Here is a 22,961-nt window from a genome sequence, read left to right on the forward strand (position 1 = left end):
TCGTTCAGATGATGGTTCCTAAGAGGCTGTGGGCACCAGCTGTTCCTGAGGGGATGCAGGCCTCCCTCTCTTGCCCAAAGGCATGAGCCAGGAGGGTGGGCAGGGCCAGCTCCTCCATCCCTGACCGGCACAGGAGCCCTGTGAATCTGTCTGTCAACAATGTTCACTGAGCTCTACTGCGAGTCAGGCATCCTTCTGGGGGGGTCTCCACAGCACACCACCACCAACCACCCTGACAGGCACGCAGAGGAGTGCTGTGGGCAGGGCCAGCCCAGGGAGGCTGGGTCCATCCCAAGATTCCTTCTGCCTTCTGGTAGACACAACACAGACCCTTCTCAGGGGTGAGAGGCTATGGACACTGACGACCACCCCCACAAGACCAGGCTGTAACACCCTCATCCCCACGGGAAGGAACTGTTATTCAGGGTCCCTGGGAGGGCCCCCTATGCGGTGGGGGGCAGAATGGGGAGGAAAGAGAATTTGCTGAGTGGACAGAGGCTTCCTCCTTCCCTGGGGCAAAGTCCCCTAGGCACCTGGTGGTGGGGATGGGTAGTGAGCATAGCAGGGTGCTGGGGCCAGCAGGCTTCCTGGGGAAACTGGGCTTATGGGGAAAGGGCCAGCCCGCAAGCCAGGGGCAGCAAGAGGTCTGACCCCAAGAAAGGGCATCCTACAAGTTATAGGTCAGGTCATCAGCATCAGCTGAGGAGAAGTGTTCAAGTGGAGGGTCAGGTAGCAGCTGGGCAGTGTGGCCTGGGGCAGGGCTCTGCCCTCCTCCCTCCCTCTTTGCAGACGAAGACACCGTGCCCTGAAGCTCACTGGCCACTACTGGGGCTGAGCCTGCTGAGAGCCTGGCCAGGCTGCACTCTCCCCTGAACCAGGGCCCAAACCCTGGCCAGGTGCCTCCCAGGCCACCTGGAGAAGCCTGTCCTTCCTGCAGATGTACATCCAAGGGCTTCCTGCTACCTTCCCTCAGGGCGGGGTGCCTGGGACGTGGTCCGCAGGGCACCAGCATCCTGCCTGGGTGGAACGCAGTGCCACTGGTCACACAGACACCTACTGGAGGACCTCGTGCCTCCAGCCCACAATGCCCCTACCTAAAAGGGGACCTATCTTTGGGAGGCACCCACTCCAAGAGAGTTGGGCTGGGGGTTCAGAGCTCCTAGCCCCAGGAGACCAGGACCCGCACCAGGCCCCTGGCCTGGAACCGGGCAGGGTCTCCCCTCGGGGGCCTCGGCTCCTGGGTAAACATTAATGGGCTCGGCACACAGCAGGTCATGTGCGCACCCAGCGGATCTTTGACCTGCAGCTGCTCCTTCTGTCTCCTCCCCGCAGGTGCCCCTCAACACTCACGCAGGTAGGAGCCCCCAGAACCAAGCCCCTGCCAAGGACATGGAGGCCTGGTGACTGCCAGGTCCAGGGCTTAGGCCTCAACTGGGCCCCCAGGATCTCAGGACAAGTGAGGCCAGCCCGAAACAGGAAGGAGGGGTGACAGGAAAGCCCTCCAGACCTGAGTCCAGGGGTCTGGGAGGGCGTCAGAGTAGAGGGCTGGGACAGGCAGCCCCGGGCCCCGCAGACAGTAGGTGCAGAGCTGGGGAGAGGAGCCGCGAGTGCGCGGGTGCCCAAGCCCCTGGCCCTGCTTCTCATCCTGGGGGTGGGGCCTTTATCAAGTGGAGACGTCACCGTTTGGTATCAAATGCCAAAGTCTACCCTGGGACCATCGCAGTGTCCCCAGTGACACCTGACAGGAGAGGTCTCGGGGCTCCCTAGCTTCCGAACACTTCTTGCCGGTGGCACCGGGAACCCTGTGCCTCTGCCAGGCTTCCTCCAGCTGGGACCCTCGAGGGAGCTGGGAGACAGGGCCCTCTCGACTCTGCGCCCCCAAACTGGACTGGGCGATCGTGGCAGCTACCTGAGGTCACTACAGCCACCCCCTGTGAGGTGCGGGGGGGTGAGGGGCAGAGCCAGGCCTGGGTCTGAGGACCTGAGCTCAGCTGATTGGCAGGGTGGGGTGGCGGGGGTGGGGAGGAGACATCTCTCCACTGCTTCCCCCGCAGATCTGAGCTTGGACCTCAGGCTCATCCTGCCCCAAATCCATGCCGAATTCCCTCGCCAGTGACCAGGTCTCCCCGCCAAATCTGGACACCATTGACCTGGTGGACTGGAGTCTGAGAAATGCAGGTACCGGGAGCCTCAGGGAATACCCACGTCCAACAGCACACCTGAGCAGGGGAGGGTGTCTGGCTGAAGAGCCTAGGGGCTCTGGACCACTCTGGTCAGAGCTGGAGCCCCAGCCCCTCCTCTTCCTGCTTCTGCCCCAAGCCCCTCATGCCCAGCCCCTCCTCTTGCCTGCCCTGTTTTGTCCCCTTCTTGGGGACTTGACTCCACCCTACAGGAAACTCCAGTTCTGTCCCAGTCTTAGAGGAGGGGACCATGGACCCATGGGCCCTTCCTCAGCAGAAAGACACTGGCCAGCTGAAAGGTAGGCCTCTGGGTACCAGGGGTGGCAGGTAGCAGGTCCCTTATTCCCCAGGTCTGTGAAGAGAGAGTGCAGGGTGACTCCTGCCCAGACAGGCCCCATGGAAACTCACCCAGCAGGCCACTGCCCAGGGAGACCTCTGCCCTTCACCACCTGCCCTGCCCTGAGGTGAAGGGCCACCCTGCTGACCTTCCCTGCTCCTCCTCCCTGGGGCTGTGGGCTTGGCCATACTGCCAAAGAACAGGAGTGGGGAGCCAGTCCCTGCCCTGCCCTGGGGACCCTAAGAGGAGGAAAAGGGATCCTGTTCCATGGAACAGAAGGGTTTCTGGACTCCACCTGGGGTGACAGAGAAGAGATGGCCCGTCCTTGCTGGGCAGAGGGGAAGGGCTGCGGGGGCAGGGTGGGGGGCTGAGGACAGCGCTGCTCTGTGTTCCCAGCACTCGGCGTGGCCAGCAGGTTACACCAGCTGGGCATCGGCTTCCTAAAGACTTGTGGGCTCCTGGGCAGCCTCTATTTCTTTATCTGCTCCCTGGACATCCTTAGCTCTGCCTTCCAGCTCCTAGGCAGTAAGTGACCAGATGGGCAGTGGGGGCAGGTGCAGGCTGTCAGCCCTCTGCAGCTTCCATGAAACTCTCTTTTGGACACAGGCAAAATGGCTGGAGACATCTTCAAGGACAGCGTGGTGCTGTCCAACCCTGTGGCCGGACTGGTCATAGGCGTGTTGGTCACAGTCCTTGTACAGAGCTCCAGCACATCCTCCTCCATTGTGGTCAGCATGGTGGCCTCCCAATGTGAGTGTGCCCCTTTCCCCACCGTGGTGGTGGGAGTGGGCAGTGGGTGGCTGACGTGCTGCCCCCACAGTGCTGACCGTCCAGGTGTCTGTGCCCATCATCATGGGTGTCAATGTCGGCACGTCCGTCACCAGCACCCTGGTCTCAATGGCACAGTCTGGGGACCCGGACGAGTTTCGCAGGTGAGTCGGGGCTGGGGGCAGGGCCGGGGGCTGCGCAGCCACCAAGCCTCCTGACGGCCGCCCACGGGTCCAGGGCCTTCAGCGGCTCCGCGGTGCACGGCGTCTTCAACTGGCTCACGGTGCTGGTCTTGCTGCCACTGGAGAGTGCCACAGCCATGCTGGAGCGGCTGAGCGAGCTGGTCCTGGGCGCCGCCAGCCTGCAGCCCGGCGGGCAGGCCCCTGGCATCCTCAAGGCTCTGACACAGCCGCTGACACACCTCATTGTGCAGGTGAGATCGGCCACATCCTCAGGAGGCCCGCGGGTCTGGCCACTGAAGGGAAGGAGGGGGAGCCCTGCCCTGGACAGGGGCCGAGGAGGGAGGGGAAGGCATAAGTAGGCAGAGCAGGACTGACCCTGTGGACACCTGAGCACGAATCTCGACCCCTCTGACCCCAGCTGGAGGGCAGTGTGATCTCCGGCAATGCCACCAACAGCAGCCTCATTAAGCGGTGGTGCGGCGTCAGGGCAGAGACGGTGAGGTGCCCCATACCAGTCCTTCGCCTGACCTCTGATCTGCCAAATCACCCCACCCACTCTGACCCTTGAGTCCTCTGGGCTCCGTCTGTCCGTTGGACCTGTCTTGAGTTCTGCCTCCCCCGCTGCCCCCCAGACCCAGGGTACCAGCAACGCATGCGGCGCCTCCGGTCCCTGCACTGAGAACAGCACAGCCCCCGAGGACAGGCTTCCCTGTGAGCCCCCCCGCCCTGCCCCCCCGCCCCTGCTGGGGCCAACCTGACTGCCCTCCCCACCCCCCAGGCCAGCACCTGTTTGCCAGCTCGGCGCTCACAGACCTGGCCGTGGGCTGCGTCCTGCTGGCGGGCTCCCTGCTGGTGCTCTGCCTCTGCCTGGTCCTCATAGTCAAGCTCCTCCACTCTGTGCTGCGCGGCCGTGTCGCCCAGGCCGTGAGGACTGTCATCAACGCAGGTGGGGGGGTCCCTGGGCCTGGGACCCGAGAGCAGGGCAGGGACATGCCCGTGACCTGGCCGCCCACCCCCAGACTTCCCCTTCCCCTTCGGCTGGCTTGGTGGTTACCTGGCGATCCTCGTGGGCGCCGGCCTGACTTTCCTGCTCCAGAGCAGCAGCGTCTTCACCGCAGCCATCGTGCAGCTCATGGGTGAGCCTGGGAGGTGGTGGAGCTGGGGGGCCTCTGGATGGGACCTTGTGGTGACCCCCGCTTCTCCAGGTGTTGGGGTAATCAGCCTGGATCGGGCATACCCGCTCCTCCTGGGCTCCAACATCGGCACCACCACCACGGCCCTGCTGGCTGCGTTGGCCAGCCCTGCGGACATGCTGCTCTTTGCCGTCCAGGTACCACCCTTGGCCCCTTCCCTTCCCTTCCCTAGCCACAGCCCAGGTTCTCCCTGAATTCCTTGGGCTCCAGCCACAAGCCCCCTTGGACCCCTCATTTCCTGCAGCATCTCACGGTCCCAGTCCCTGCTCTTCCTCCTGAGACCTGTCCTCTCTAGTGCTGCTTTCTCAGCATGACCTCCAATCCTTTCCCTTTGGCAGCCCCCCCAGGTTCCCCTGTGTGGCCCCTGCTCCTCCACCATCCACCTCGTGCTCTGCACTGTGAGCCCTGGAGGTCTGCCATGGCCTCGGGGGGCTCCCAGCTCCCAGTCTCTGTTCTGGGGCTCCCAGAAGGCCTCTCCTGTGAACAGCAGCCTTCCCATATATCACCTGAACACAACAGGTGGTCCCCTGAATGAGGCACTGCCTTTCCAGCCCCATCTCTCAGGCCCACCAACCTGTGCTGGGCACTCCATGCCACCTGTGCCCGGCCACGGTTCTATCTCCAGAGTGCCTCCCCCAATTCTGGACCCCCCAGCTCTGCGCCCTGCTTCCAGACCTGTGTTGCTCCTGTTCTAAAGCACTCTGGTCCACTGCCCTGGCTGGAGCATCCCTCTGCCTAGGCGCCTGGACAGAACTCCTAAACCCTGGATCAAACTGGGCTGTTGCTTGCAGGAAGTGATGATCAGGCCCTGCTCGGCTCCAGCCTGCGTCCCCACCCTGCCCTAGCTGTCCACTCAGACCCTCCCAGTGCAGGGCCCTGCCCCACCCCCTTCCAGAAGCCTGCCAGACTGCACCCCTCCGGGAGTGGTTGTGTTCTCTGGTCATGTGACTCTGGGCCTCCTGGCAGGACATGCCTTGATAGTGGCAGGTCTGCAGTCGCTGCACTGGGGCTGGCCCAGGTGTGTGCAGGAGGCCGTGCAGTAGGAATGTGCCCACACCTGGCCTGAACCTGCCCTCCCAGGTGGTCCACCTCAGTCTCTGAGCGGGATGTGAAGACAAGCTTCAGACTTAGGCCCTTTCTGCAGAGTGAGAGGGCCAGAGGTCCTGGGAGCCCAGGTGACCCCACATTACCTGGCCCAGGCTGCTAACCCTTCTGCCATCCCACCCTCCAGGTTGCCCTCATCCACTTCCTCTTCAATCTTGCTGGCATCCTGCTGTGGTACTTGGTGCCCGCCCTACGGCTGCCCGTCCCACTGGCCAAGCGCTTTGGAGACTTGACTGCCCGCTACCGCTGGGTGGCCATTGTCTATCTGCTCCTCACCTTCCTGCTGCTGCCCTTGGCAGCCTTTGGGCTCTCCCTGGCAGGGAGCGCGGTGCTGGCTGCAGTTGGGGCTCCCCTGGTGGGGCTGGTGCTCCTTGTCATCCTAGTTAATGTTCTACAGCGGCGACGGCCATCTTGGCTGCCCCCCTGCCTGCAATCTTGGGCCTGGCTGCCCCTCTGGCTTCATTCTCTGGAGCCCTGGGACCGCCTGGTGACTCACTGTTGCCCTGGCAGGGCCTGTGGCCCCCCTCAGACCACCACCAAAGAGGCTCACTGCTATGGGAATCCCGAGATCCTGGCTTCCCAGCAATTGTGAAGGGTGGGCACCACATCAGATCACCCCAGCTCCGCTGGCCTCAGGGTCCCACAGTTGAGAGCAAGCTTACCAGGTGCCCCTGGGGGAGGGCTGTGGTGTAGAGACTCCTGAGCCTCCACAGCCCCTTTGAAAATAAATGAACCCGTTACCCAGTACCCAAGAGTAGTGCGTGGTCTTCTCTCCCAGGAGCAGCAGCACGGATGCTGCCCCCGGCGACCCTCAGGGACTGGGCATAAGTGACCCGTCGTGTCCTAGGGTGCAGCGGGTTTCTCTCCATGGCCCTGGAGACAGGGGGTTGCAGGGGCAGGCTTCCCGCACGAGAGCTCGCCTCGTCTGAACCGGCCTGCGCCCTTCCAGGTTGCTGGAGGGCCCAGCCAGCAGGGCAGCCGGTGTCCCCCTGCACCGCCTGCGGGTGCTTGGAGGGAAGGCTGCCGGGCACATGACGTTGCCGTGGAGGAGGGGGCGAGGGAGCTGCGACCAGGACCAAGTTGTCCTCGAGGTGCCACCCCCGGCCCCCAGGTACGGCTCCTGGTCCTTGCTCCTGGAGAAGGGCGCAGCGCCCGGGCGGCACAAGAGGGCTGGACCAGGGTCTTCCCATGTCGCCAGGGGGCGCCCCTCAACCCACAGGAACCTGCTCCACCTGCGCAACCGCCGCTGCGACTGAAGGCGAGGCAGAGCCAGTGTCTCCCTGGGAGGGGATGGGAGCCCTGTAGGTCATGAGGGCCTGGGGAAAGGGTGGATGCCCCCAGAGGGCAGGGGCGCCCCAGGAGGCATGGGGGTGCTAGCTGGGTGTTCCTGTCTTCCCCGAGCCTCCGGCTCTGTGGTCTGGTTTCCACACTGGAAGCTTGTCTGCCCGCCAGCAGGTAACTGGACACCAGGGAAGCTACAGGGAGCTCCGGCAACTTACAGCCCTGGGCTGCCTACCACCCAAATCCCACCAACCCCACACTACCTTTAAGGAAAGCATGCTTCGGCCACCTCAGCACTCAGTCACCAAGTTGTGTGTGGGGTGTGGGGGGATGAACCCAGGAGGCGACCCCAACAGGAACATGGGGGTTTGCCCATCTGCCACTCACATTCTCCTGGCCCAGAACCTTTCTTCCCAGTTCCCTCTGGGATTTGCCTAACCAGACTAGTGGGTATGGGATGTGGCTGTCAGGAAGATGAGGCCTGGGGAAGCCCCAGGGTCATTTCTTGCCTGTGGCCCTGTCCTTTTACTCTGTGGTTCCCTTAGTACCCCCCATCCCCCCAGGTCCTCTGTCCCCTTAGCCCCTGATGTTCTCTAGGTTCTCCCCCCACACACACCTGGGAGGCCTGGGTTTCACTAAGGAGGGAACTGCCTGTTCTGGAAACCCGACGAGGTGCAGGGGTGGGCTTCAGCAAGGACAGACAGCCCTCTCCACGGCAAGCCCACGCACCCCAGCCTATTTATTCCTCCACCTGAGATTGCAGGTCCCTCTGATATCCCTGGGCCTGGCTGGTTCCCCAGGGAGACCCATTTGGGATAGGAGATAGGAAGAAGCACCCTGGGCACCTCTCCTTCCGGGGCGGAAGAGGCTCCCATAAAGGCTGACTACAGGGTGCTTTAAGGCCACAAAGACTGTCTGCCTGCTGCCCCTGCCTGGTGGTAACGCACCCTCCCACTGGGACCATGGCCACCAGTAAACAGAGCCTTCCTTGTGGACGCCTCCAACAGCTGCCGGCTGGAGGGGGAGGGCAGGTGCCCAGTGCTCCCAGGCCCCCTCCTGCCCTGCTTCCTTTCTCTTAGGCCTTCTCTGCTGTGCATCCTGCCTGGCCACAGGCCCAGAATCAGGCGCTCCTGGTCCGTTCTGTCCTCCTCTCCCTACGGGCAGCAGCACCGTGGTTCAGAGTGGGGACCTGCACGGCCTCCCCCCATCAGCTCTGCATTCACTGTCCTTGTTGAGCTCAGGCCCCCACCAAGGGCCACAGGGAGTCTTTTGCTATATTTCTTTTTCTTTTTTTTTTGGACTGGAGATTGAAACCAAGAGCACTTACTACTGAGCTACAATTCCAGCTCTTTTAAGACAGGGTCTCACTAAATTGCTGAGGCTGTTCTCAAACTTGCGATCCTCTTATCTCAACCTCCCGAGCCACTGTGCCCAGCTTTTCTGTTGTCTTATCCCTGACTAAAGTCCACCTCACAAGGGCAACATAAGGGGCAAGGTAGACAGCTTCATGCTAGGGACAGCTCTGACTCATGCAGGGAGGTGGCACAACCTACATCCTATGACCTGTTAAATAGGGTGCCATGCTGACCTCCTACCACTGTGGGCACTGGTCAAGGAAGCAAGGGCTTTTTCTAGTGAGGATGGGCCCTCAGGCCACAGACTGGGGGTGAGGTGGCTTTAACAGGATGCCAGAATGCTGGGGACCCAAACATCTTGATGAGCAGACTGGCAGGGCTTTGTTCGGGGGAGGGAAAACGAACTTCTCCCTGCTTCACCGGTTTAAATGGCCTTCCTGTCTACTGCCCAGGCAGCTAAATTACTCTGCAGGGCGCTGAGCCAACTCAGGGGATGCAGTGGGCACCAGGAGGACCCTAGGATGCCAGGCAATGACCCTGCAAACCCCACATGCCATTGTAGGACTGCAGCGCTTCTGAAGGATGGGTCCTGTGTCAATGGCCAACCCCTCTCCTGGACCAGTCTGTCCAGATGGGGGCTCATCCCCCAGGTCCTGCTGGAACTGCTTGGCATTGACATGCTGACTCACCTCCTGAGTTAGGAAGGCAAAAGTGGGCAACAGAATGCCCCTTACACCCCAAGAGTTGAAACTACAGACCACGGGGGCTGGGGGGGGTAAGAAAATGCTGATGTCACTACGTAGGCTCAGGAGGCTGCTGGTTCTGACAATATTTCAGTCATTGGACACCAAAACAACACGGTGGTATCGCGCACTATGTGGTGAGGAGGGGGTGCACTTCCTCCAGAAGATAGATAAGTAGAAATTGTCCCCAGTACCCTTGTGTTGGTAGGCAAAGGGTAAAAAGTTCACCCAGAAAGCCAGATCCAGAGATGCCCAGGCAGGGCAGACCCTACGGTGTAATTCATCCCTTTTAAAATGTCACAAAAATGCAACGCAAATACACTGCTCTGAAGCGCCTGATGGTGCGACCACATGTCCTTTAACTGTTTTTGCTTTACGCGTTTTGTTTTCCCTCCTGAGTACAAACAGTCAAGGCCAGGCATGCCGGGCCCTGCAGTCTCCACGCAGCTCCGCGCTCCTGGGCCGCGGCTCCAAGGCGACGGGCGCCGGGCCAGCACCGTCTCCACAACACTGCGCGCCGCCGCAGGGGCGGCGGGGGCGGGGTCCCTGCGCGCCCGGAGGACCCAGCCCCTCGCCGGACACCAAGCCGCCTGGAATTTAGCCGTTCACGGCTCGCACCCCGCCTGGGCTTGGAGGCCTCGCAGGACGGGGCCTATCGAGCCCGCCAGCGCGGGCCCCGGTGCCGCGCCCTCCGTCGCGGCTGTCTTCGAGAAGGCGCACCGTCGGCCCCTCCCGGGCCCAGCCTACACCGCCCGCTCCCGGCCCCCTCCTCCGGCCGGAAGCCCGCGCCCCACTCCCCGCGGCCCACCCCCTCCCCGCGCGTCTCCCGCTGCACTGCGGCGGTTACCAGGACGCCAACCCCGCGCAGCCAATAGAGCCAGCCTGTCGGCGTGCTTCCGAAAGTCAGCCAATGGGAGGACAAATCAATCATTTGAAACACCCAATGGATGCGGCACTGTCGAGCCAGGAGGGGGGGAATTGTGATAGGGAGGTCCGCAACTGCTCCTGGCCAATAACAAGTCGACGTCGTTGGGAAGGCCGACCCTAGGCGGCTCGATTGATGGCAATGTAGCCAATCGTATGAGGACGCTTGCCGGCCTCGTTCTGGAGGCCCAATCCAGGGCTGGTGGAGGCGGGCGCCGTGGGTATATAAGCGCTGGCTGAGCGTCGGTTGTAGCACTCTGCGCGTCTGCTCTTCCGCTCTTCGTTTCGTCTTACTTCCCGCGCCGCCGCCATGAGGGAGATCGTGCACCTGCAGGCCGGGCAGTGCGGCAACCAGATCGGCGCCAAGGTGCGGGGACAGGGTGGTGCGGCCTGGTGGGGCGAGCCCGCGGGGAGGGAGACCGGCCGGCCGATCGGGGAAGATGGCGGCAGCGGCTGGCCTGGCGGCGCCCCGCATTGCGGCCCGAGTGCCCGCGCGGGGCCGGGGCCGTACCTGGGCGGCTAGCGGGGACAGCGGCAGACTACTAGGCCCTATGGACCTGGCGGCGGGGCGCGCGGGCGGGGGAGGGGAGGGCCCGCCGCGCCCATCCGGGGCGGGGCCGCTTCCCGGCGCACCGGCCGCCGTGACTCAGCCTGCGTCTGCCCGGCCTGCCCGCGTCGCTTGCAGTTCTGGGAGGTGATCAGCGACGAGCATGGCATCGATCCTACTGGCACGTACCACGGGGACAGCGATCTGCAGTTGGAGCGCATCAACGTGTACTACAACGAGGCCACCGGTGAGACCCCGCTCCAGTCCCTCTTGTGACCCCGCGGGCCTCCCCTCGCTGACACTCTCTTCTTCCACCAGGTGGCAAGTACGTGCCCCGCGCTGTGCTCGTGGACCTGGAGCCTGGCACCATGGACTCGGTGCGCTCGGGCCCCTTTGGGCAGATCTTCAGACCAGACAACTTCGTTTTCGGTATATAGGGGTCGGGACCGGGCAAGGTTTGGTAACCTGGGCGGCTCGAAGTTTAAGGGGCTGCCCCAAGGTCACTGCTGCTGGAATTAGAGACCTGGGGCCCCCTGGTCATCTCCTGCCCTCTGAGTCACTCGGTCTCTGCCTAAAGCCGCTTTGGAGGCAGGCCCAGCTGTCCACCTTCCGGCAAGGCGGGGTAGATGTAATCTCTGTACAGCATTGGCTGCTTGGCCGTCCTTGGGAATTGGCTGGGGTTTCCCAGGGAGGGGTTTATTAAGCTGCTTCAACTTTGGCGCCTGATTTAATTTTTTGGTGGGGCAGGCTGCTGTTGTATCACTTGGGATTCATTTTCCTTATTTCCAGGGCATAACCTCGACATGTCATTTGGTATGTGTGTTGGGGACCAGCAGTGACCACATACTTAGCAAGAATGATAACTTGTTCTGTCTCCTAGGTCAGAGTGGTGCTGGGAACAACTGGGCCAAGGGGCACTACACAGAAGGCGCGGAGCTGGTCGACTCTGTGCTGGATGTTGTGAGGAAGGAGGCAGAGAGCTGTGACTGCCTGCAGGGTTTCCAGCTGACCCACTCCCTGGGTGGGGGGACTGGGTCTGGGATGGGGACCCTCCTCATCAGCAAGATCCGGGAAGAGTACCCAGACAGGATTATGAACACGTTCAGTGTGGTGCCCTCCCCCAAAGTGTCGGACACAGTGGTCGAGCCCTACAATGCCACTCTCTCAGTCCACCAGCTTGTAGAAAACACAGATGAAACCTATTGTATTGATAATGAAGCCCTCTATGACATTTGCTTCAGAACCCTAAAGCTGACCACACCTACCTATGGTGACCTTAACCACCTGGTGTCTGCCACCATGAGTGGGGTCACCACCTGCCTGCGCTTCCCAGGCCAGCTCAATGCTGACCTTAGGAAGCTGGCTGTGAACATGGTGCCCTTCCCCCGCCTGCACTTTTTCATGCCCGGCTTCGCCCCCCTGACCAGCAGAGGCAGCCAGCAGTATCGGGCCCTGACGGTACCCGAGCTCACCCAGCAGATGTTTGATGCCAAGAACATGATGGCCGCCTGTGACCCCCGCCATGGCCGCTACCTAACGGTGGCTGCTGTGTTCAGGGGCCGCATGTCCATGAAGGAGGTGGATGAACAGATGCTTAATGTCCAGAACAAGAACAGCAGCTACTTTGTCGAGTGGATCCCCAACAATGTGAAAACAGCTGTCTGTGACATTCCACCCCGGGGGCTAAAAATGTCCGCCACCTTCATCGGCAACAGCACAGCCATCCAGGAGCTGTTCAAGCGCATCTCGGAGCAGTTCACTGCCATGTTCCGGCGCAAGGCTTTCCTGCACTGGTACACGGGTGAGGGCATGGACGAGATGGAGTTCACTGAAGCTGAGAGCAACATGAACGACCTGGTGTCTGAGTACCAGCAGTACCAGGACGCCACCGCGGAGGAGGAGGGCGAGTTTGAGGAGGAGGCTGAGGAGGAGGTGGCCTAGAGTTGTCTGTGAAGCGTGGAAGCAGTGTGAACTCTTTATTCATTCAGCTGTTCTGCAGGCCATATCTCACTGTGCACTTGCTGTCCTCTGTCTAACGTCACATGCTGTACAGACACCACCATTAAAGCATTTTCAGTGTGTGGGTTCGCCTCTCCAGTTCCTTGCGGTAGGCCTTGCGGGTACTGTTGCCAAAGGTCAGTGCATAGTTGTCCTGCATGTCTGTGAGGGAGCAAGGCTGCAGCTGGCTTAGGCTTGCCACATGCCTGGGGGCTCGCTTGGCCTGGTCTGTCCAGGGAAGCACAATCCTATGCCAACTGACCTCTCCAGAAATTCAATAGGAAGGGCTGGTGAACCCCTCCCGGGTCTGGGAAATGGTGGGATGATGTGGCCAGGCAGCAGGACTGTGACACCTATGAAGGACCAGGGGCCCCAGCCTCCCAACCCCCACACATGCCCAAGGCAAGACCTGGGACGCGAGCAGTGGCCCGTAGCAGAGAGCAGTGCTTACGTGGGATGAAGCCCATGTAGAATGGGATCAGGCCCTGGCTGTTGTAGATGGTGGTGTTTGGCCAGTGGGTCTTGGGCAACCTCTCGCCCAAGGCACAGACTGGATTTCTGAACAGGAACTGGGGAGACGAAGAGAGGTGCTGATAAGCACTGCCTGCACCACAACCCCCCCTTGTGAGCCAAAGGGCTGGCTGGCAGGGTGTGTTACCAGGAGTGACTTACCATGGCTGGAGTCACGGTGATTTTAAGACATTCTGGTCAAGTTGCCCACGCTGGCCTTAAATTTGCAATCTTTTTTTTTTTGGTGGGGGGGGCGTGGACAATGATTGAACCCAGAGCCTTGTGCTCACGAGGCTCTCCACCAACCAGGCTATGTCCCCAGCCCTGCAGTCCTATTTCTGCTGGGACTAGGTAAGGGCCACCATGTCCCTTTTCTCTGGGAAAAGGGTGATGATGCTCATGGGTCTTCCTGTTTGCCCAGCTCTTGTAAAAATATCCGACAGAGGACCAGACCTTGTTAGGATGGGGGTCCCTGGGCCAGGTGGGACCCTTCCTGCCCCAAGCCTCTGGAAGCCTGTCCTTGTTACCTTTTGGGGGTGCTGCCGGGTGGGGCTGCGACTGATATGTCGGCCTAGCTCAGGGGCCTGTGGGGCACCTGGGAACAGCCTGGATGGTGTTCTCCTACCTGGTTCTTGTCGAACTCATCCATAGCCTGTGTGACTCCATCGCGGTAATTCATCCCCATTACCCAAGTGAACCGTGGGATGAAGCCAGCATAGCCTGGGGGTGGGCTGTTGTCAGGACCCCACCCAAGTCCCCTTGGTTTTCCTCAGGTATACCCACTTGCCTCCAGGTGTGTCGGGGAAGCTGGGCAGCTTAAACATCAGTGACTGTCTTGAGGCCAAGAGGGCATAGGCAGGTCAGGGAGACCTCCTGAGAGGCAGGGCAGGTTGGCCTGTTCCAGGGAGTAGGGAAGGGGCCAGGGCAGCAGCCTTAGTCCCTCATCCCCTCCATCTCATCTGGGCCCCTGTGACCTAGTGAGGGACTAGCCCAGGTCCCTAGCACCCACCTGAGATGGCCTTGCGTTGGATCAGGTTGGGGTGGTCCAACTGGGGCAGCCTCTGAAATCTGCCCACATCCAGGGTCTCCTGCCTGCCGGGTGGGGGCAGGTACTCGTCCCTCCTGCAGTGGTACAGCTGGGGCGGGAGAGGAGCAGGTCATTGTCCAGCTCCCACCTGGGTCTGGGTGGGGGTTGAGTCCAACGCCAGTGTCTCCAGTCACCTGGGACTGCCCTGGAATCTCAGGGACAGGGGCAGTGGTCTTCCAGGCATCTTCTCCATGTGCCAGCAGCAGGCCTGGGTGTCCCAAGTCTCCAGAGTACCCCTTTCTGCCAGGTGGGCATGGGGGGTAGGGAGGGTAGGGCATGAAACCTGCAGGCAGCAGAACCTGTCTGGATATGTTCTCTGGTGACCCTTGTGCGCCCACCTCCTGGGCCGGGAGCTGGCCCAGGATCTCAAAGTTCTTGTATGGCTTCAGACCTGTACAGACATGGCAGCCAGTAAGCCACGTGGGCAGGAAGGTAGGCATGGGAAGGGGCAGGGCATGGAGCAGGGGCCAGCAGCTCACCAGAGTAGTGGGGGATATAGGGCTCATTCAGGTCCCGGCAAGGGACGAAGGGGGGCTTAGACTTGCTGAAGTCCTCAATGAACCTGGGCTTGGACATAGGGGAGAGAACGGAGCATGGGCTCTTCTGCACGCTGGGGTCTGTGAGCAGCTGTGCTGTGGTGCGCCCATAGGTGTTCCCCACTTGGTAACGCAGCTGTGGATAGAAGCCGGCATAGCTGCAGAGGGAAGAGGAGCAGGGCCAGTTGGCAAGAGAAGATCCCTGGGCAAGGCCCTTGCAATCAGGATGCAGATCCTGCCTGCCACTCAGCAGCTGCCTGACCTCACCTGTAAAATGGGGGTTGGGGAAGCTGTCTTCTGGTGCTCTGGAGCTGAAATAGTGAGAGTGCACCTGCCCAGAGGTGAGATTGCTGTTATCACTGCCACCAGACTGTCTTCTACCCTGTGCCCTGCCATCCTCCACCCCCTCTGATCTTTGTCTTCCCTTCAAAGACAAGGGAAGTAGGGGGCTCTGTCCTGCAGAAGCAAGTCCAGGGATGGTGACTTGTCCTTGCACAGGACCCAGGCAGAGGGAAGTCCATTATACACAAACTGGTCCCAGCAGGAAGGTATGGTCAGGACTTTGAAGGGGAGAAGTCCTTTAGCCACATGGGGAATCTAGGTAGGTGCTCAGCCCTGCCAGAGGCCTATGTGATCACCCAAGGAGTGAATTTTTTTCCCCCCTCCTGAAACAGGGTTTCACTAAGGCTGGCCTTGAACCGGCTCAAATGACCCTTCTGCCGCAGCTTAGAAAGAGCTGGGACTGTGGGCAACACCACCATCTTGGCTGAATTATCTGCCCCCCTGCCCTTTTGTGGTGCTGGGGATGAATCCAGAGCTTCAACTCTCCAAGCACGCTAGGTGCACCCCCAGCCTTAAATGGTCTTCTTTTTAGAAGTTGCCAAGGTTAACACAGGCCCAGTGGTTGAAAAGGTGGCAAGGCTAGCGTCTGCCTCTGTGCCAGCCAGCCCACCAGTGAGCGTTGTGGAGAGGCGGCCCAGGCCCCTCAGCCTCCCCCAAGGTGTGCACCTGTGTGCACCTGTGCTTCCCACAGAGGGCTGCTTTATTTTTATTGTTTGGTGCTGGGGATGGAACCCAGGGCCTCACACGTGCTAGGCAAGCCTCTGCCACTGAGCCACAGCCCAGCCCTTTCTGTTTTATTTTTAGCCAGGGCTTTGCTAAGTTGCTGAGGCTGGCCTGGGATGTGCCCTCCTCCTGCCTCAGTCTTTGAATAGCTGGGAGTATAGGTATGCACCACCGTACCCGGTGGAAGGATTTTATTTTTATATTTATTCTTGGTACTGGGGATTGAACCCAGGGGGGTGTACCACTGAGTTACACACATTCCCCAGTCTTTACTTACTTATACTGGGGATTGAACCTCCAGGGTCACTTTGCCCATGAGCTACATCACCAGTTTTTTTTGTTTTGTTTTGTTTTTTGTTTTTTGTTTTTTGAGACAGGGTCTCACTAAGTTACTTAGGGTTAAGTTGCTGAGGTTGGCCTTGAACTTGCTATCCTCCTGCCTCAGTCTCCCAATTTCCTGGGATTACAGGCATGTGCCACCACACCTGGCTTTTTTTTTTTTTTAATTTTTTGAGACAAGATCTTTGTAAATTGCTGAGGGTCTCACTGAATTACTGAGGCTAGCTTTGAACTTGGGATTCTCCTGCCTCAGCCTCCCAACTCACAGGAATTATAGGCTAGGATTTTTATGTTTTACTTGAGGAGGAAACCTAATGAGCCAAGTGGTCTAGGCTTATCTCATTTCTAAATCGGGAGGTTTATGGAGGAGTGTCTGGCATTTTCTTAGCCAGCCTCCACCAGCTGTTTGGTTGCCCCAGATTCTGCTCCTGATGGACATGCTGGCCACCTGGTATGGTATCTGGCACCAAGGCAGCAGGGAGGGGTGAGGCCCTCTTCTGCAGCCCCAACCAGAGCTTCCCATTCCAGAGATCCCCAGCCCTGTGGGCCTCAGCCTGGCTCCCTGGCCACCCTGGCCACCCTGGCCTTTGGTCCCGTACCTTTGACCCTCAACTCCCTGGAGTCCAGGCCCTGCTGCAGCCTCCCCTGGCTCTGACCCCAGGCTCCCTCTGGAGCCTGAGGTAGTTCTTACCCAGGGATGTAGTGAGGTTCTGGTGTGAAGAGGTCATGTTTCTGGGTAGCTGTCATTTTGCCTTGACTCTCCCTTGCTGGCTCAGCTCCTCCTATGTCTGTGGCTCCTTTCCTGAAGGGAGTCCTGTCACCTGGCAACCATTGTGAAGGGGCCAGTACTGCTGGGCTCCCCTGGGCCAGGCCACCAGTTAACCCTGTCTAGGCACCTGCTAACCCAGGCACCAGTCTAGGAGACTATTGGCAAGGCAGGGGTCCTGGAAAGAAGCCCCATCCACCTCAGTGCTCTGAAAACAGACTGGGAGGAGACTGGCTCTTGCAACCCCAAAGGGACCTCCCCTCCAGGCCACCTGCCCCACCCCAGGACCCAACAGAAAAGCAGCCCCCACCCCAGGGTGGGCTTTTTGTCTTGCCCCAGTCCTCCTCCCTGTGGAGGTCAGCTCCGAGTGGGGTTTCCCAGCCGGACAGCTGTGTGAGCGCTCTGGGTTCTTTCTGCTGGAGCAGCACATTATTTCCCATTTTGAACAAAAACTAATAAAAATTTTCTGGTACTGGAAGAACTTTCTAACTATAAAAATGAAGACATCATATAGGAAAAAAATTAGTAGTACCACTGTCAAAAAATTAGCATAAACGATCAAAACACACTACAAACTGGAGAGCATGCGATCTGAGTGATCCACCCACAGGTTACAACGCAAACATACTGTGGACGGTTCCAGAAAAGCCCAGTCAACAAGTGAGTGCAGGGTGACGTTGACCGAATCAAGGAAATGCTGATGAAATGCTGATAAGGCAGCATCCAAGGCTCGCTGGGAGACACCTTTTGGAGCACAATTTGCTAATGCAGGTCAAGCAGGAACAAGACGTTGCAATCTACCCTAAAGAAACTCGCTGATACTAGCCAAAGGTGTGTGCAGTGCCACTCACCACCACCAGGCCCGCCACAGGGAGGAACTGAGTGACCCTCAGCAGCAGCTCAAGGCTTCCTTAGCACACTGTGTAAGCTCAGGGGCAAGGTTAGCGGCCAAATAAAATCGGGCAGAAAGCAGCAGAAGCAAGCTTTCTTAGAATTTGGCCCTCGGGCAAAATTCCCAGCCCCTGGGGATAAGGGTAGGGAGCAGGCCGTGGCCCTGGCTGCCCAAGGTCTTTATAGGCTGGAATGGGCGGGGGTCCTGCTGACTGACAGGTGGAGTTAAGGATTAGCAGGTGGAGTTAAAGGTCAGTGGAGTTAAGGGTCAACAGGTGGAATTAAGGGACAGTGGAGTTTTCTTGTCCATTTGATTGATCACCGTTTGCCATGCTGCCCTTCGTATCAGTTGCTCCGCTCTCTCTCCTACAGTCGCCCAAGTTCTGACCTAACACACTGCACAGCTGTTGTCTGCAGTCCCCTTCAATTATGATTATGTTCTCAAAGTACACATAGCCCAAGGACAACCAGGTGGAACCCTTGCCCATCTCAATGTGTTTTCTCAAGCATGTGTCCATCCATCCATCCTCCAGAGTGGCAGGCAGAGGCAGTGCTGGATGGGAGGGATCCAGAGAGGAAGAAATGCCACCAGGGTAGAGCAGCAGAAGAGGACTGGAGAGGCTGCTCTGGGTGGATACGGTTTTTTTTGTTGTTGTTGCTTTTTTACGGTACTGGGGATTGAGCCCAGGGTCTTGCACATGCTGGGCAAGTACTCTACCACTGAGATACACCCCTAGCCTGATGTTCAGAGCTGAGGTCAGGGCTGGGGCCAGTTAGCACCAGAGGCTCTGGTGCCCAGATGCACTCTTGTTCCCGAGGCTCACTACTGCTTGCAGCTTCATCGGGCAGCTCAGTTCACCTGTGAACCTCCAGCGCTAGGCTCCTTCTGGCCTCTGTGCACCCACGTGGAAGACAGGTTCTCACCGTGTCCTGCAGGACTGGGGCAGCAGCTTCTCCTCCTCCTCCTCCTCCAGGCAGCCTTCCTAGACCCCTCCCTCTGCTCTTCGTGCTCTGGCTAGGCCCAACCCCTGGAATCCTGCAGGACTTGGTGAACAGAGATTCTGCTCCCCAGGCACCCTCAGCGTGGGACTCAAACCTCCCAGGAGCTCCGTTGAAGTGGGGTCTAGCCCCCAGGTGATCCCAAAGTACAGGGGAGGAAAAACGGTTGGGGTCAGAAGTGGGGAGGGTGGTATGGGATGCTGGGCCTGGAGCCCCACTACAGGTTAAGGATCTTCTTGGCCACGGGACAGCCCCTCCCCACCCGATTCAGCATGTTGGGGGAGGGGTCTTTTACTGGGCGGGGCCCCTGGAGCAGCTTCTACTGGGCAGGACAGTGCTCATTCCCCAGGGAGCTCCTGGCAACGGAGGGGCCCCATGATGGCCAGTGAGGTCATAAAGCCCTGCGGTGCCTGCCCTCAGGAAGGGAGCTCTGCATGGAGGATGAATTTTGACCAGAAGGCTGTGAAATTCCTGGCAAATTTTTACATCAATGGGGGCAAACACTGGACCCATGGCCCCCTGAGTCAGAAGCCGCTATATCCCACCCAGTAATATCAGGGGGTGTTGCCAGGCTGGAGGCACTGGGGGTAGCCAGTGGGCCGGGGGAACAGTGGTTGCTGGTCTTCTTGCAGGCCTGAGGCTGCTGTGCTGTTGAGAAGTCAGGATGAGATGTGGCCCCGAAAGAGAAAGGGGGCCCCACCCAGCCTCAGGCTAGGAATAAGCACCCCCCAGAGGTGCCCCCCTACCTGCACTGGGACCCTGAAGGAACTGCGTGAGTGAGGGTTCTGGTTACACCACCCCACCCCCAGGATGGTCTGGAAATTGTAAAGGGCAGGGGGCAGAGTGCTGGGGGAAACCCAGGCCCAGAGCTTGCTTCCTGCGGCCAGTGCTAGAGCGACGCCCCCCGATCCTGACCGACCTGGACGTCCCCGGCCCCACCAAGTACGAGGTGCCCGACCCGTCGGTGAGAGAATCTTCCCCACACCCCCACTACAGCATTGGCTGCAAGTACCCGGGTCGAGGTGCGTGTCCCTGCCCCAGCTCCCTGCAGTCTGCCCCCAACCTGGGAATGGGTGCATCCCTCCCTAAAGCCCCCAACGACTATTGGCTCCAACATAGAGGGTGGCGGCCGCAGGGCATGGCAGACCTTGTGGCTTCAGAGCGAAAGCCCGTTCACGCAGAAAGTTGACTTCAACCGAGAGCAAAAGGTGGGGAGCGCGCACTCGCGGGTCCTGCGGAGGACTAGTAGTGGAGGCTGCCAAGGATGGCCAGTGAGCCGGGTGGGGACGAGTCACCAAGCCACTAGTGGCGGGGAGGGGCCAGGGGGGCCAGCGGGCCGCCAGGCGGTGAGGAGGCGCAGGCAGAGCCCAGGGGGCCGAGTGGCCAAGCCAGGTAGGGGAAGGGGCGGGGCGGTCTGCCGGCTCAGGCCCGGAGTTGGGCCAGGAAGGCCCTGCCTGCAGCCTGGCCTCCTGCCTCCTTGCAGTGGCCATCTCCTGCAGACTACGGGCCGCTCAGCCACCCTTCCTTCCCGGCCTTCAGCTTCGGAGGCCGACGCGTAAACACCTCCAAGACACCTGCGGGCCTTGCCCGCCCAGGCCTGCTCCGGGTCAAGGGCCCGCGTGCCCATCTCCCGCTCCAGGCTTCTTTGCAGGCTCCGGGAGAGAAGCGCCCCAGCCCCAACACTTACGACGTGCTCCCGGGGTACCGTCTGCAGAACCCGCGCTCACCTGCCTTCTCCATGAGCCGCTCGCCTGCCTTTGCCTCCTGGTTCAGTTCCTGTAAGGAGGCTTGGGTTCCTTGAGGCGGGGTACTGTGGAAGGCTGAGGGCTGCTCTTGGTGGGTTCCTAGCCCTATCTCTTTACAGCCCGAACCCCCGGCCCGGCTGCCTACTATGTGGAGGACTGCTACAATTCACGCTTCCCCTCTGTGCCCGGAGTGGTCATCCAGGGTGTGCGAAGACCCAAGCGCCATGACACAGGCCCCTTCTGCACGCTCTAGAGCCTGCTGGACCCTGCCAGCTCGGCTGGTTATTTAGTAGGAATGCTGGCCTCACTTGGGGCCTCCTCCTAGAACTTGGAGCGTGGCCTTCTGACTCTTTAGGCACCCCTAATTCACCTTTCTGACTAGCAGACTCTGTGGGCTGTGAACAAGGAGAGCCCATCCCCTGCTCTACTGAGATGCAGTTGGTTCTCCCAGACTCCCGGTGTCTGCCTGTCTGTGCATTGCCCAGTGGGTTGTCCTGAAGAAGCCTGCTGCTTCCCTGCCATTTCTGGCTTTCCCTGTCCAGGGGTTTCTACTTAGCCACTCTTTCAGAGAGCCCTGTTCTCTAGGGTAATCTTGGGTGGCATCCTGGGACTCACCCTGAGCTTCCTGGCCGAATACCCCAACCCAGTCATGCTACCCAGGGGACTAGTCCAGCTGCCAGTCTACCTAAGGGTCAGGCTGCTTGCTGAGGTGAGGAGCCAACTGTTGGGGTTCCCTGAGCTGCCACCTTGAGGTGGGGTCAGCCTGGCAAGCCACCAGGGAGGGCCCAGAGGACCAGCTTGACCTGAGGACACAGCTGGGTTTGGTCACCTGTGAACCCTGGACTAAGGACATTCAGGCCAAAGTCATAGCCTGGCCCTTTACTCCTTAGGTCCCTGTCCCTGCAGGAACAGCAGCCTGCTGTTGTCCCCTCATCACTACTGGCCTGCCCTCCTCCAAAAAAGGAGACTCTGCTCTAGTGCCCTTTCAGCCGCTACCCCCACCCATGCCCAGAACTCAGCCTTGCAAACCAACTACCCCAACTGCTTCCTTGAGGGCGGCACCACCCTCTTTTTGCAGAGGACATCCTAGCCCTGGGAGTTTGAGTACTCAGCACCTGTGTTGTCCTCCAGGCCTGTGCCAGCTGGAGGTCCATCCCCAGTGTTCTCAGCCCTGGGCTGACCAACTTGGCCGGCAGCAACAGTGATAGAGCTGTGGGAGCCCTGGCCTTGGAAGCTCTGCCCCAGATGGGAATAGGAGTCCTGCTTAGGGCTGAACCGCCAGGCACTTCCAGAGGTCCAAAAGCTGAAGTGGGAACAGCTGGAAGAATGAAGCATTCCCCTCCAGCTGGGATGAGGAAGGAGGGCATGGGGGAAGGGACTTTCAAGTATCAGCAAATATCTGCTGAGAAGTAGAAAAAAAAAAATTTTTTTTTTAAACCAGGGATTGAACCCAGGGGTGCTCAACCACTGAACCACATCCCCAGTCCTTTTTCAAAAACTTTTGATAGGGTATCGCTAAGTAACTTAGAGCCTCGTAAAGTTGCTGAGGCTGGCTTTGAATTTTCGATCCTCCTCAGCCTCAGCCTCCTGAGCTGCTGGGATTACAGACCAGGTTAGGAAGAAAAATTTCTAGTAGAACAACCGTCAGCAGCACAGGCACACGTAAAGGGGGTAGTGTTTGGTGTATCAGAACTTGGGGGAGGGCATGGTGGTGGGATAGAGGGCTAAGAGCTGGCGGACAATGCTGGGTACAGGCACCTGCACACCTAGCAGAGGGAGACTACCAGCCAGGATGGACTTCCTGCTCTGCAAAGGGCAAGGGACACTGTGAACCTAGGTTCTGACTCAAAGTACAGTGAGGGCCAACCGCGCCAGCCCGGTAATTAGAGTCTAACATGGCGATGCAGGCGGCCGTGCCCTGTGTCCCACCTTGCTCCCAGGTCTCTGCTAGGGACCCTAGGCGCCACTAGAGGCACGTTTGGATTTTCGAATGTGAGAAGTCTGTGGTGTGGGCTTCGTCCCTGTTTTACCTGGAGAAGCCAAATTCCAGGCAGCGTGAAGGTCAAGCCCTATGTCCTACACCTGCGCCGCACCTGGTGAGACCCAGGCAGGGAGCTTCTAGGGCGGAGACGCGTCACTTCCTCAAGCAAAAATATCCTCAACGTCAAGAGGCTGCTGTGAGATCAGCATTAGGGTTGTTCGTGACTATAAAAAGATTTAAAAATGCCGGGTCTGAAATCCGCACGCCGGGCGCGGTTCTGCGCACGGGACGTGCACGCGAGGTTGCGGAGAACCTCCAGGCGGGCACAGGACTGGGGCAGTGAGACGGGGCGTGCGTGCGTGCGTGGGGCGGGGCCACGCTGCCGCAGCCGGGCACCGCCCCTCGCGCGCCCTCGCATCAGACCTCCCTG

The 22,961-nt window shown here is 59.7% G+C and overlaps 4 protein-coding genes across 16 annotated transcripts; 3 read left to right on the forward strand and 1 right to left on the reverse strand.

The window, feature by feature from the left end:
* The first annotated feature begins 93 nt into the window (after positions 1 to 93).
* On the forward strand, positions 94 to 6,508 carry SLC34A3 (solute carrier family 34 member 3). 12 transcript variants are annotated; one of them, XM_079112787.1, is made up of 14 exons: positions 94 to 939; positions 1,272 to 1,914; positions 2,055 to 2,178; positions 2,393 to 2,479; positions 2,914 to 3,042; positions 3,124 to 3,267; positions 3,338 to 3,449; positions 3,523 to 3,718; positions 3,886 to 3,963; positions 4,100 to 4,178; positions 4,246 to 4,413; positions 4,487 to 4,603; positions 4,673 to 4,797; positions 5,892 to 6,508. In XM_079112787.1, exons 3-14 carry the CDS (start codon positions 2,094 to 2,096, stop codon positions 6,354 to 6,356), a joined length of 1,785 nt encoding a protein of 594 aa, XP_078968913.1. In that variant the 5' UTR covers positions 94 to 939; positions 1,272 to 1,914; positions 2,055 to 2,093; the 3' UTR covers positions 6,357 to 6,508. The 12 variants fall into 12 exon arrangements, with proteins under 12 accessions (XP_078968913.1, XP_078968917.1, XP_078968918.1 ...); XM_079112791.1 differs by having other exon boundaries at positions 94 to 341; positions 790 to 1,914; XM_079112792.1 differs by having other exon boundaries at positions 94 to 1,485.
* A 3,782-nt stretch (positions 6,509 to 10,290) lies between these two features.
* On the forward strand, positions 10,291 to 12,695 carry TUBB4B (tubulin beta 4B class IVb). Its single transcript, XM_079112829.1, has 4 exons — positions 10,291 to 10,434; positions 10,753 to 10,861; positions 10,933 to 11,043; positions 11,495 to 12,695. Exons 1-4 carry the CDS (start codon positions 10,378 to 10,380, stop codon positions 12,553 to 12,555), a joined length of 1,338 nt encoding a protein of 445 aa, XP_078968955.1. The 5' UTR covers positions 10,291 to 10,377; the 3' UTR covers positions 12,556 to 12,695.
* Positions 12,640 to 22,840, reverse strand: CIMIP2A (ciliary microtubule inner protein 2A). 2 transcript variants are annotated; one of them, XM_079112861.1, is made up of 7 exons: positions 22,581 to 22,840; positions 14,689 to 14,903; positions 14,344 to 14,600; positions 14,132 to 14,258; positions 13,748 to 13,842; positions 13,064 to 13,181; positions 12,640 to 12,774 (listed from the first exon to the last, which is right to left on the reverse strand). In XM_079112861.1, exons 2-7 carry the CDS (start codon positions 14,783 to 14,785, stop codon positions 12,677 to 12,679), a joined length of 792 nt encoding a protein of 263 aa, XP_078968987.1. In that variant the 5' UTR covers positions 14,786 to 14,903; positions 22,581 to 22,840; the 3' UTR covers positions 12,640 to 12,676. The 2 variants fall into 2 exon arrangements, with proteins under 2 accessions (XP_078968987.1, XP_078968988.1); XM_079112862.1 differs by lacking the exon at positions 22,581 to 22,840 and adding an exon at positions 16,841 to 17,698.
* STPG3 (sperm-tail PG-rich repeat containing 3) lies at positions 17,737 to 22,585 on the forward strand. Its single transcript, XM_079112888.1, has 6 exons — positions 17,737 to 19,353; positions 19,438 to 19,577; positions 19,693 to 19,827; positions 19,925 to 20,013; positions 20,289 to 20,583; positions 20,670 to 22,585. The coding sequence occupies exons 1-6, from the start codon at positions 19,181 to 19,183 to the stop codon at positions 20,801 to 20,803; spliced, it is 966 nt and encodes a 321-aa protein (XP_078969014.1). The 5' UTR covers positions 17,737 to 19,180; the 3' UTR covers positions 20,804 to 22,585.
* Positions 22,841 to 22,961: the final 121 nt, after the last annotated feature.

Source organism: Sciurus vulgaris (genome assembly GCF_902686455.1).
Source record: "Sciurus vulgaris genome assembly, chromosome: 15".
Taxonomy (NCBI): Eukaryota; Metazoa; Chordata; class Mammalia; order Rodentia; family Sciuridae; genus Sciurus; species Sciurus vulgaris.

Excerpts from the sequence above, each read along its gene's own strand:
- SLC34A3 (XM_079112792.1), top strand. The coding sequence starts at position 2,094 with ATGCCGAATTCCCTCGCCAGTGACCAGGTCTCCCCGCCAAATCTGGAC. Across the intron at positions 2,179-2,392 it reads CTGGAGTCTGAGAAATGCAG|GAAACTCCAGTTCTGTCCCA; the intron begins GTACCGGGAGCC and ends TCCACCCTACAG. Across the intron at positions 3,043-3,123 it reads TGCCTTCCAGCTCCTAGGCA|GCAAAATGGCTGGAGACATC; the intron begins GTAAGTGACCAG and ends TTTTGGACACAG.
- CIMIP2A (XM_079112862.1), bottom strand. The coding sequence starts at position 16,896 with ATGACAGCTACCCAGAAACATGACCTCTTCACACCAGAACCTCACTAC. Across the intron at positions 14,259-14,343 it reads AGATTCCAGGGCAGTCCCAG|CTGTACCACTGCAGGAGGGA; the intron begins GTGACTGGAGAC and ends CTCCCGCCCCAG. Across the intron at positions 12,775-13,063 it reads CTACATGGGCTTCATCCCAC|ACATGCAGGACAACTATGCA; the intron begins GTAAGCACTGCT and ends GCTCCCTCACAG.
- TUBB4B (XM_079112829.1), top strand. The coding sequence starts at position 10,378 with ATGAGGGAGATCGTGCACCTGCAGGCCGGGCAGTGCGGCAACCAGATC. Across the intron at positions 10,435-10,752 it reads GCAACCAGATCGGCGCCAAG|TTCTGGGAGGTGATCAGCGA; the intron begins GTGCGGGGACAG and ends CGTCGCTTGCAG. Across the intron at positions 11,044-11,494 it reads ACCAGACAACTTCGTTTTCG|GTCAGAGTGGTGCTGGGAAC; the intron begins GTATATAGGGGT and ends TCTGTCTCCTAG.
- STPG3 (XM_079112888.1), top strand. The coding sequence starts at position 19,181 with ATGATGGCCAGTGAGGTCATAAAGCCCTGCGGTGCCTGCCCTCAGGAA. Across the intron at positions 19,828-19,924 it reads CTGCAAGTACCCGGGTCGAG|AGGGTGGCGGCCGCAGGGCA; the intron begins GTGCGTGTCCCT and ends GCTCCAACATAG. Across the intron at positions 20,014-20,288 it reads ACTTCAACCGAGAGCAAAAG|TGGCCATCTCCTGCAGACTA; the intron begins GTGGGGAGCGCG and ends GCCTCCTTGCAG.